The sequence below is a fragment of the Colobus angolensis genome, unplaced genomic scaffold (assembly GCF_000951035.1).
Source record: "Colobus angolensis palliatus isolate OR3802 unplaced genomic scaffold, Cang.pa_1.0 Scaffold259, whole genome shotgun sequence".
Classification (NCBI taxonomy): domain Eukaryota; kingdom Metazoa; phylum Chordata; class Mammalia; order Primates; family Cercopithecidae; genus Colobus; species Colobus angolensis.
The window spans coordinates 3,766,651-3,779,671 of record NW_012115810.1 but is presented as its reverse complement, the minus strand read 5'-3'; the positions used below and the strand labels follow the sequence as shown (position 1 = coordinate 3,779,671).

The 13,021-nt window shown below is 33.0% G+C and overlaps 1 protein-coding gene across 1 annotated transcript in view; it reads left to right on the top strand.

Moving 5' to 3' along the window:
- Window positions 1–13,021, top strand: part of PSMD14 (proteasome (prosome, macropain) 26S subunit, non-ATPase, 14) — a 110,503-nt gene that overhangs the window by 78,555 nt on the left and 18,927 nt on the right. Inside the window, exons 8-9 of the mRNA XM_011947104.1 lie at window positions 4,473–4,580; window positions 10,141–10,215. Coding sequence (XP_011802494.1) covers window positions 4,473–4,580; window positions 10,141–10,215 — 183 coding nt within the window. The remainder of the gene's footprint in view (window positions 1–4,472; window positions 4,581–10,140; window positions 10,216–13,021) is intronic.

The following is a 13,021-nucleotide window of genomic DNA, read 5'->3' as shown; positions in this document are numbered from 1 at the left end:
TATGCGTTGCCTTTCTTTCCACACCTTTCATTTTTATAATCATCTAGAGATTTACTTTACGTAGTGATGGTTTTATGTTTTAAAGTATGTAATCTAGTAACTGAATTTTTACTTTTTTTCTTTTTAGTGTTTGACATTGATTTTGAGGTCTTAAAATTTTTTTCAAGTTTTTAAAAATTATTTTAGTTCATCACATATATACAAGTTACAGTTCATCTATATGTGATGAACTGAATAATTTTTATTATATATAATATATAAGCATACATATATAATATATATTATATATATAGTGAGCTGACCTGAGGTTATGGAAGATTCTGATTGTTTCATTTTTAAGCTCAAGAAAATGAATGCATTATAAATTCTTAAAACATTAGTTCTACTCTGTATAAATACCCATAATCATTGACTGTGATATGAGTACAACTGGACCAAAGGCAACTACTGAAAAGAGAGCGAGAGAAAAAAAAATTACAGCTACTGCCAGAAGTGTTTGTGTATTTTTCTTTAAAACACCTTTGTACTAAACTAATTTGAAGAGCTTTGCTTAAAAATAGCTTCCTTTGGATGTAAAAATTGGGAACTGTAGATTGGGGCTTTAGAAATTTAGTCTAGTCTTTCAGTGACCTAGCAGTTGATGTGAAAACATGAATTTTAAAATAAATAGCATATTGGATGAACTGTATTCTACTCATGAAAGAAGCCAAAAAATTATGGATTAGACTGAGTTTTAAGTCATAAACCAGATTCATCATTAAAATGAAATGATAGATCCTTGACTCTTGGGCATGCTTGGAATAAATACGGAACTCAGTATTGTTTTTAAAACTATTTTGCTTTTATAGTCTAAGACAGATGCACAAAAAACATGCAGTTTTTATTTTGTATTGGCAGCTTCCAAATATTTAGTATCTATTTCCAAGAGTTGCAATTAGTAAAGCAACCATGGTACTGAAATCTGCACATCCCACAAGCTAATTATATTTGCAAGGTCAGAGTGAATACATATTTTCAGAAAAATAAAGGGTTATATAAATATGTGTCTTCTACTTGGCTGTTATATCACAGTTTGTTGATCTGGAGTATAATGTGTACAATTCACAAATTTGTCTGATAACAGAAAGTGGTGTGTGATTGTGTTTATTTTACTAACCAGTATATTCACAGCAATCACTTCCAAATATCTCTCCAGTAAAGATGTGTTAATTACAAAACAGACAAGGTCTTCTATTATATTAAAGCTACTAACAAGAAGACAGCAGGAATCACACATGTAAATAGCATCATCAACCCCTATTTTAGTCCTCTGTTTTGATCTGTGAGTTGCGCATAGACCAAAGGTGCTATTAAAGACTGAGTGTATGAAATAGGCAGCATTATATGAACAAAATTTATTCAACAAGAAAACAGACCTTTAACATGAATTTAACAAGCCTGAGAAATTATAAACTATCATATGCTGCAGATTCATGCAGTGATAATAAACAAAAAAGGAAAGTAAGAGGTTTCCCTAAGCTAGCCAAACTGCTAATGGTTTTGTTATAAGCTGTCTACTGTTGCAGTGACCTCTGAAAAGTCTCAAGGCACTTGTACCAGAAAAAATTAAATGGTCAGGCTGGTGAATAGAGACTCAATGTGGTGTGTAGGCCTTCAGTATGGAAAGGAATTTTTCGAAGTCTAGCATCATATTACTGAAAATATTCTTCATACTTTACTCAGAGGTTTTTGTTATTACATATTAAGGAGATACTTTTTGTGTAAAGTTTTTTGGTTAAATTACTGCTTTAGTTTATAAGATAAAACTGAACTAATTTAATGTCTATATACTTCAAAATGAACTGTTTAGAAAATTCAGAGAGCTCAAAAAAATGGATCATTTCCCCTACCCACCCATACCTTAATTAATTCTTGGGGGTTCTTTGTTCAGTGTGTTGTATCTAAGATTTCTGTTCTTAACCATGGAGTGATCATTTTGCTGTCATTCTGTTGCATCATGCTGTAAATACACAAACACAGAGAAACGCTTTCAGCTTATACACACCATCGAGTGCTCACTGGGGCTTTTTTTTTTTTTTTTTTTAAATCTTACTGTGGCATAATTAACACCTTCTTCACCCATTGCTCATTAGTGCACTGGACATTAATGAGTCTATTTTGATAGGTTGCTCTCAAGGATAAGTCCACTTATTTTCACAGTGCAAAAAGCAATGATAAAATTATACAAAAATTAAAATGTAGACTATATTGCCATGTTTATATTTTATTGCATACTAAATCTAATTTTGGTCTGCAGGTTGTTGAACATGTTAGTTTCCTTAAGACAGTTGCTATAGTGATGGCAGCAAATTCCTTTAATCTTAGTGTAAAGTAGTCATTTTCTATAGGCCATCATTGATACTCAGGAATTGTCAATGAAAGCATGTCATTTTATTAAGTTCTTGAATTTTTCTCTTAATTTCTAAGAAAATTTTAAAAATTTGTTTTTAACAGATCATGATACCTACTTAACTGGTATTTTCATTTCCTTTTTATGAAGTTTCACACCTGCTTATAATATTTCAGAGAAATAATACAGACTTCTACAAGTAAAATAGCTGTCTGCTGTTTTAGTTTGAAAGCATTCACTATAAAAAAGTATACAGGAATTTTGTTGTGCTATATAATGAAATTTTCATAGTTTTGTAGCAGCTTTTTCTCCCCCTCATAAATGATTTTACTGAAATCTTGAAATGGACCAAAATGATGCTTTGCTCTTAAATATTTACCATTAATGGTTAGGGTGGCAATTCTTAATTTTGTGTTTAAGTTATGTACCTATCTTTGAAAATGGTCACCTTCTTCCTCCTTTGCCAACATTTTAACTTTATCTAATTTAGTATGAGTGTGAGAAAATTTTACTTCTATATTTTTAACAATTGTTTGAAGTTATTTATGATAACATCTGATTAAAATATGTCTGATATTAGTACTTGTTTTTATTGCTTTTTTAAAAAAGAATATGTTTAGAAAAAAATTTTAAGTATAAGCAATGTAGGCCGTATTTATTTATATATAAACATGAAAGTTAAGTGTGGATTGAGGTTATTGTATAAAAAGAAAAAAGTTTTCACAAACCATTAAATCATTCATGTTCTTGGGATACTTGGCTTTATTTTGATGCAAAAGGAATGAATCTTTGGGAAAATATTAACTGTTCAAAATAAAAGTAAAATTCAGAGTTGATATTGTAGGCCAAATGAGTAGACAGAAACTTGGATTGATTCACTTGTCATCATGTTTTAGTCTAGGTTTGTATTTTTTGTTACTGTCTTTGGACCCATCATAGCAATCTTTTACAAAGGGTGATTTCTTTCTTTAAATCTTGTTCTTTAGCATACAGCATGCAGTAATACTTATTACAAACAGAATTTTCAGACTTGATTAGATTTGGTTGGCTTAACTATTTTTAATCTCTTAATATCCTCAAGTAATAATTGTACAAATAAGAACAAATCTAGTTGACACAGCTTTTAAAACATTGATTGTTCAGCACTTTAAAAGGCAAAATATAGAAATACTCTGTTACTATACTATCTTGCTTTAAGATTCTTTTATGTGATAAATCTATTGAGTTAAATTCCCTTAAAGTGGCAAGCTGTCTTAAAGTCACGTGACTTTACATAAAACTTTACAGTGTTGAAAAGCTTTAGCAAGTATGTGATTCTTGTCAATCTCTTTATATGTAAGAGCTAACAGATGTTATTGTATCATAGAAGAATTTGAAGTATTTCTGTACACACAAAAAGAATATACCTATTGTAATTTCTTTACCATGAATTTAGGACCTTATCATTCCATACCATGTTCTTGGCTTAAAGCATGGATGACCTTGGTTTTCTTATATTGTGCCTTCTATACTTGACAGTGGCTTGGACATTTAAGGCCATCAGACAAGGTATAAGTCTTTCATAGTCACAAGAAGTAAAAGGTATCTGACTAGAAGAGAATACGTGGGCAAGTGCCTTGCTGGCTGTAATTTTGTTGTCATTTCAAGTACTGTGGTGGTGTAATTGATGTGACAGGGCTGGGCTTTAGATGTGGTCCCTTAACTTGTGCTCACTTTCAGTTTTAGTTTCTCTGTCATTCATTTTGATTAGGTAAAATTTAGGTGACAAACATATGCACACCAGTGAAGGCTGTTTGGTGTAAGTTTAGTAATGACATATTTCAATAATAAAGATGCAAAGTTAATTTTTTTCTTTACTGTTTCATGAAAATTGCAATAATTGGTGTCACCTTACATTACAAGATAGAGGGTGGTGTGCTGATGGCACAGTCAGCAGGAGGTTCTTTTTTATTAATATTATAATTAAATGATTTTCTGGATATAGTCCAGAAACAGATGCACGTTGATCATGCCTTGTCCACTGTTGCTTGGCATTATCACTTGCTTTTAAAAAAAGAATTGACTTGACACCTTGTTTTTACAGGTTGTTATTGATGCCTTCAGACTGATCAATGCTAATATGATGGTCTTAGGACATGAACCAAGACAAACAACTTCAAATCTGGGTCACTTAAACAAGCCATCTATCCAGGTATTGCCTATATTTGATAATGTGTTAAAACTCTGTTTTACATGTTAAAAGCCTTCTATAAGTAGTCTTTTTAAGTTCTAATTCTTAGTATTTTAATTTGCTTGCAAATTAATTTTTCTTTTGTTTTAAAAGAGAATTGTGGAAATATTGTAAAAGTTAGATTTGCTCATATGTGAGTCAATTTTTAATGGGGTCTTTAAATTTTCCTATCATATTTGAGGACACCCTTTTTGGGAGCATAGTAGATCTTTTATCTTGAAAGCATTCTGGCTTTGCATGGTTAACATTATAGAGAAGGACCAATAGGAGTTTCAGGTGAAGGACATAACTATTATCATTGCTTGATTAGTAGGTATTTTTCATAGCAGAAAACAATGGAGAAATTGCTGTATATTTTAAGATATCCCTATAAATAATTCTTAAATATACTTAAAATTTTCTTTTTTAAAAAACCCACCTTTAAAATAAACCCTATAAAAGACCTCCATATGTTACTTGTGATGAGAGTTTATATCTTGTTTTTTATTGTGATAATCAGTTACCATTAATTGCAGTTACCGGTATTCAGACACTTAATATCCTCTTGAGTGACTGTTTTCTTTGTATCATTCACATGCCATGATATTTTTATACAAATCTGTATTGTCTGCAAAAATTATTTTAAATGTGTTTTTAAATGCACCACAGTCTGTGTCTGTCTAGTTAATTACTTCTCTAAAGATTAATTAAATGGGCAGAAATACCACGTTTGGTTAAGTAGAATACATAAAACAAAGACATTTTAGTAGTTATTGCTGCTCCCTTCTGAAACCTTGCTCTGTCATGAGGTTGTCTTTGGGGAGTTATGGCTTTGACAGTTAACCATGGTTAAGCCTTGGTTACACTTTGATAACTTTATACTTCTAAATGCTTAATTTTGCGGCAGTCACTCATCCAAAATCTTCATCAGAGTGAAGTGTTTTGTTTTAAAGGATTGAGGTGTGATTTGAAAAAAAAAAAAAAAAAATGCAAGTCAAGGAAAACTGCAAAGTATAATGAGTATGAAATAAGCTACCAGTGGTTTTGACTGGGTACAGACAAGCCCGTACTTGCATGTTCCAAGAGAATATATTATTGGACCTGTTTAGCCTGTGATAATGACCTTTTTTATAAACTCCAGTAGCATCATACTGCTTCATTATTTTTTGCAAAAGGTTAAGTAGCATCTCACAAGCCAAGATCATTGTGATTACTACACGGTATGTTTCTGCCAGAAGTTTTTACTAATTGCAACTCACTCACCACCTGTTGCAGATTTCTTTTTTAAAATTAAAGCACTGCTTTTTAACCTTAAAAATCGACTGTAATCAATATTAATAATGTGTTTTTTTATACCAGTCCAGTTTGTATTTTTTAATCTTACTTTACAGCCTGTAATTTAAAGTGCACCTTATAAAGCAGGTTCCAAACCTGTGTTAAACAACATGTGTATGTAACAACTACAGCATCATTATTTTTCCTTTCATGTTAGTTTGTTTTGCCTTCCAATTAGAACTTCTAAATATATTTATTTCACAGTTTATATAGCGCCCATCAGAATGACATCTATCTGGGTGCTCTACAGTTTTAAGACAATTTCAATACTAAAACACACAAATGGGACCAAGCCAACAAGTCACAGAACAAAGCCACACCTTAATGTACTTTCTTATTTTTCTAAGACAAGCTAGAAAACAACCCAGAAGAGCCTGAAGGGAATGGTAATATCTGTAATGAATTTTACTTAATGTTAGCAGAATCTTTAACTCCGGGATCAGAAGCCTTTCAGAAATGCCGTGCCTTTTATTTTGAAGGGGAGGTTAGCTGGTGTTAAGAGGGGCCTTGCTCTTAAACCAGCTTTCAAGTAGTAGGGATAAAAGTCTGATAACAACCATCAGCTCACATGCTGGTGGTCACTAATGATTTTCTAACAGATTTTTTTTTTACTGTTATACTTAAAGTAGTAGAGAAAAATTATGATTCATTGTAGACTGCTATTTAATAATTTGAGAAAAGTTCAAATATGTTAAGTAAGAAAAAGATTATACAGCAGAATATATCAGTTCTCCATTCTGCAAGCGTGTATTTTATAGATGGTGCCTGTATATTTTATACCAGGATATTAGCATTGGTTACCTTTGGATGGTAGAATTGTGAGATTTTTTTGTCTTTCCTTGCCCATATTTCTTAAATTTTTGTTCAGTGAAACATACATTGCTTTTAGAAAATGTTATTTTTAAAGTACTAATTGACAGTGTTGAAATAAGCTAAGAGACAAAGGTTATTTTCACTTTCATGTTTTATATAATAGAAGCCACTAATAATCTTCATAGAGAGGAGAAAGTATAATGCCTGTACTCTCGGCTTTTATATTAATATATGGTAATGTATATTATTTTGCACTTGGAACAGTTGTCTGCTACTGTCAAATGTTTAGAATTGAGAGTTAACAAGCATTTATTTTAGTGACTAAATTTTTTAAACTATTCCATTATAAACTGTTCAGTGACATTTTGGATTCTTAAGTGTCACAGTAAATTTGAAGATTGGTAGTCAGTCTAATGGAAATTTAGTAAATATTGATGCATAGATGCATGTGCTAAGGCTAAGAGCCTCTAAGTATAGTGTTGAGTACAGTTGCATTGTTTAATAGAGTTAAGCTATTTGGAAAACATTGTGTCAGTAATTACTGAACATATAAGTTATAAAACAATTGCACTAGAAAGGAGCCATTGTAATCATTTCGTACATGAGGAAACCTGAGGCCCATAAAGGTGAGTTGCCCAGGTTGCCCAGTGAGGTAATGTAGGAACTAGTACTCATAACCAGATTGCTTCATTCTTTTATATTATTGTTGAAAATTTAATTAATTAATTTTGGCATAGATAATATATATACAGTTAAAAAAAATTTAAAGTACAAAGTCATTTAGCAAAAACTCTCCCTTCCTCTTTCACCTTCTGCAACTCAGTTCTCCACTCTAGAGGGAACCACAAAACACATTTTGTTTCTTTTCAGTTATTCTATTTATATTCAGAAAGCTTCATTTTAGAACGTGATTTAAAGGATATCAGTTACCACTGTATTTTCAGTTTATCAATATAAAATAAAGGCAAACAGATTTGTCTTTAGATCCGAGCACACTTTTTTAAGGAGCATGAAAACTTTAAAAACTTATCAGGAAGCCATGAATAGCTCATATGTAATTTGCAAACTGTGTGTTTTATAATGTGCCTGCTTTTCCACAGCAGTGAGTGCATAGAGGTAAAATCATAAGTCAGTTGGCCGTGTTTAGTTCTACACGAAACTAAAAAGGACATGGCTGGTTGACTTATGATTTGGGAGGAAGGCACTGGGGGCACCACAGCAGGTGAGTGAGTGAAACTGAAAGACTACTTGAGAATATCATTTGATTTAAACTTACCATTGTTTTGTTATTGTTATACCTGCTGATCTTTCTTGCTGTCTGTGTTAGTTTTATTGCTTTTATCTAAAAAATTGATTTTCAAGTAATAGGGATAAAAGTCTGATAACAACCATCAGCTCACATGCTGGTGGTCACTATCAGGAACCCATGAGTCACTATCATGAACCGTGACTATCAAAATGGGACTATCTGATTTTGATAGTCTCAAAAATATAGGGCCTAGTATCTGTGGGTCCATTAACTGGCTTCTGTATGTATTGGTTATAGCAGTTACTAGCTTTATGACCACCATGTAGGGTTGTGCAATTAGTGAGTGCATTGCGCAAACGTGCTTGGATGAGGGAGCTTCCAGCTCAAACTCCACTGACTGCAGCCAGATTATGTCTGCTTAGAGGACTGAGCACCTTTTTCTAATTCTCTACCAGGATGATTCATCTCCTAATGTACACAAATAGCACAGATTAAAGGAAGCCCTGATCACTTCTACTTTTTGATCTGTACAGAATAGCATTTTTATGCACTAAAATTTAATTCATTGCTCCTGATGATTATTGAAATGAATAAGGATTTAATATATACTCTTGGTACTTTACAATCAGTCACTGCTTCCTATGGAATTTCATAGCTCACTTTTATAAAAGACATTGGTGATAAGAATCTATTGTTAAAGTACTCATCTAAAATATTTTCATACTCATTGGAGCGATTTTTGCTAGCAAAGCTTAAAAATTAACATAATGCTTTGTTTCATCCTGATCCTTAAAGTACATAGACTTAATCCAAGAATTTCCTGACATGTATTGTAGCATAGTATGTTAGAAAGAACATAGGCTATGGAATAAGAATGACCTCGGTTCAGATCCCCACCTAGCCTTTTACTAGCTATAAACTTGGACAAATTAATATTTGTGTCTTATTTTCTTTCTTTTTTGTTGTTTTTGTTTTTTATAGAGATGGGGTCTTGCTATGTTGTCCAGGCTGGTCTTGAACTCTTGGGCTTAAGTGATCCAGTGCTGGATTACAGGCTTGAGCCACTGAGCCTGACCCTGCATTTTATTTTCATCTGTCAGAATACAAATTGAATTGCCCTACCTTACAGTACTGTGAAGATTAGAAGATTTAATGTGTAAAGCAGATACTAGCTGCTCATTAAATGTTCTCTTTCTTACCCCTTCTTCCTCTACCTCGGTGATATCTTTAGACCTACATTGTAAAAGTCCATTAGTTAGAGAAGTGGTGATTATTTTGGTTAGCTTTTGTCTTTAGATTCCTGAGGGTTAACTCCAAAGTTCTTTTTGTTTTTATACTTGTTAAAAATATCCCTAAAGGTATATTTCTGTACTTTCATGTTTTTCTAGGCTGCCAGAGGGTCCTTTAGGTCCACCACAATACTGTTGAACCTCATTTGAACACTTGATGTTGTTAGAGTTAGATATGGGGGCAGTTGTGAATTGATTTCAGGACGTCCGGGATTATTGTTTCTTAATAAAGCCATGCCGTTAGCTTAAGATTTTATTATGATTGGACTGTTCACCTTGGAAATAGAGTGAAGTGAAAAAAATTCTGGTGAGACTGCATGTCACTGGATAAGAGCATTAGCTAGACAGACCCAGTAAAGACCAAAATCCACATTGTTAATTTGGGGACATGCATAACATAATTATTTGAATCAATCATAACTGAATGAGGAAAAGGGAAACTCCAGATTAATGTGGGTAAAGAAACAGTTGTGTTATTGTAGCTTTTTAGGCTTTTCATTTGAAATACCCATGAGCCCCCTGGATATCATAAAGTTAGATTTAATAAATTATGAATGATTTATAAACTTAACTTACGATAAGATCAAACCTTATCTCTGACTCAGCAAGGCTACTGAAACTGCTTAATTTGTGCTCCTCCATATCGTGCTTTGAAGAATGTGTAACCCATTCCTCTAAACCTTAGGTTTAAACTTGTAGCTAAGAAAAATACTTTAATTTTGTCTTAATTTACTTAAAATAAAATGCCTTTATTAGAGGATGGTACAGGTATTATGTAAGAATATCAACAGTTTCAAACATTTTTATTAGGTGAAAAATAGTAATTTGTCCTTTTAAAAATCGTTTATCTATCTAGGCATTAATTCATGGACTAAACAGACATTATTACTCCATTACTATTAACTATCGGAAAAATGAACTGGAACAGAAGGTAAGTTTAAATTTTTATCTTATAGGAGGAAAAATGTCTTTTTCAAACCATTTAAACTATTACCTGGAATGTGATTTAAATTTGAATTTTTGACCTCTTTCAGTGTTTCCAAATATTACTCCATTGTTGATGAATTGCAGCACAAAATAAAGGAATATTTTATTGGACTATTTAAAGACACATTTTACCTTATTGGTAGGTGCTGAAGTGGGAGAGGAAGTAGGAAATAAATCAAACACTTCACTTTGGTTTTCTGATAAATCATAAAAATATTTCTTTTAGTTCTGTGATTTTCTGATTAACTTATCTTCTTCAAGAAAAAGGCCTTTTGTAATTAAATTAGTAAATATATTGCTCTATAAATTTTAGAGGAATGACTTAAATTGCAGTTGTGTCATGCTTTTTGTTTGTTTGTTTGTTTTAAGAGAGAGGGTCTTGTTCTGTCTCCCAGACTTCAGTGCAATGGTTTGATCACGGCAGGCTGCAGCCTCAAACTTTCAGGTTCAAGGGATCCTCACTCTACAGCCTCCTGAGTAGCTGGGACTATCGGCATGCACCACCACACCTGGCTGTTTTTTGGGTGGTGGGTGGGAGGTAGAAACGGACTTTTGCTTTGTTGCTCAGGTTGGTCTTGAACTCCTGTGCTCAAGTGATCCTCTCACCTCAGCCTTCTAAAGTGCTGGGATCATTAGCATGAGCCATTGCACCCAGCCTAGTGCTTTTAGAAAACATACCATGTTTACTCTAAGGAAAACTAAAAGTGAGTCAGAGAAACAGTTATAGGGTTTTCAGATAATTTGTACTAGATTCTTATCCCATGTTATACCAGTTTTCAAGTTTGATTAGTTTTTAACATTACCTGACATTTTGATGAATTAGCATTCTCATTTGTTTCTACTATTTTAGGATTATTTCTAGTACAGTTTTTCTCTCAACTAATGCCAAGTATTTAACTCTGCCTGTTGTTTTTTGATATTACAATCTGAACCACTTTCCCCCTCTTTACTATTACAATTAGTCATCCACCTAATCAGTTTCTTGTATTTCTCTCTGAGAAAGTTAAAAGCATTTTTTAAAAGAACACTGAGTTTACTGTTGATTGATAGCCAGTAAGTTTTGGTTAGTGAGACCACTCTCAAGTCTGAAAGTGATAAGTAATCAGTAGCAAATAAGATCATTCTATCTAGCCTAAACTGTTTCTCACCAAGGTGTCTTAGACGGGGATTCTGGTACATGGCAAGTGGCGGATGGAGTGAGCTGGGCTCTCCACGCTTAGCCCGTCTTTCAACCAGATCACGTCCATTTTTAATCTAATCTGTATACTGGGGGGGGGGGGATATGCAATATAAGATTTTCTTTGAAATAAGAATTCTAATTTTGTTTTTTTTAAGTTTGATAAACTAGAGTTTTAAAAGGTGAAATCCACTTATAAACTCATCTGAAAGGCCCGGTGCTTGAGCATGTAATGAGTGAGGGGAGTGGGGGACTACTTCCGCCTTGGCCTGAGGGGATCCTATAAAGCTGTGTTCTAATTCCTGCCTGTGTACCACAGTTTACTTCTGCTGTGATAGATTTAGTTGATTAAGTATATTTTTAACTTATTTTTAATTTTACATGGAATGAGTACAGGCTGTGAAAAATGGCACCACTCAGGTACAAACAAAATTCATTCAGAATATAAATATTTTATCAGACTGCTATCTGACACCCATCTATTTGGAAATGTCTAGCTAATTACATCAATTTTTTCTTTCTCTTTTTTTGGGGAATATCTCATATACTTAGCCATTTTCCTTGGCATAAACAGCAAATATATAAGCACTTACATAAATTACTTAATGTTGTGTTTATGTTCTTAATAGCTCAGTTTAGCTGTTAAACTGCCTTCTTGGTAACAAAAGCTCTGCCTTTACTCTTATCCAGACAACTTGTATATTTAACCCCAAGCCTTACTTGAGGGTCGCAAGGGAATCCTTGTCCAGGTATGATAGGAATATCCTGCTGCTCCTTGGGAACTGTCTTTGTTTGTTTTTGAAGTGGTAGGGAAATCTTAGGTCTCAACACTTAATTATAGGTGGCTATATAGCATAGGTAGTTGTAGCAGCATCCACATTTCCCAAACATGTATTTTCTAGAACGGTATCAGTGGAGAGGCTAGGAAGCAATCAAAGAAACTGAAATCATCTGTGGAGGTTTTTCCTAATTTTTTTTTGGCATACTCTCTTTGCCCCTGGAGCCATAGTAAGAAAATGGGAGAATTAGTGCCTTTGGAACCAAAGGAAGGGAATGGAGGAGTTTTGTATCTTGAAAAGCCTTATAGGTGATTTTGACAGGCAGCTTATTTTCCAATATACGATAAAATTTGTACCACAAATAGCTGTAAACTTCTAAGCAAGTAGGATAATTTTTCTAAACTAAACCCCCATATATCTTCAAGTATATCTTCAGATTCTCATGGGTCAGGGATCTCATTTAAAGTATAACAGTTCTATTGACAAAACAACAGTCATTTTATAGCCATCATTTTTTTTCTTTTACTTTTCACAGTTTTGTGAATCATCCAAAGGGGAAAGCTTATTTAATGACAGTCCCCAATTGAAGAAAATTTGTAGGGTAGGACTTTAAGAAAAACTGTCTTAAAATATAAACTTGAAAACTTAAAAACTTCTAAGAATAAGTACTCAGAATTGTAAGTCCAATTTGAGAAACGTTGAACTAAGGTGTTTAGTTTCATGATCACTAATATAGGGTCCAACCCCAATTTGCTGGTGTGATTGCACACGAGATGTTTTTTTTTTTTTTTTGG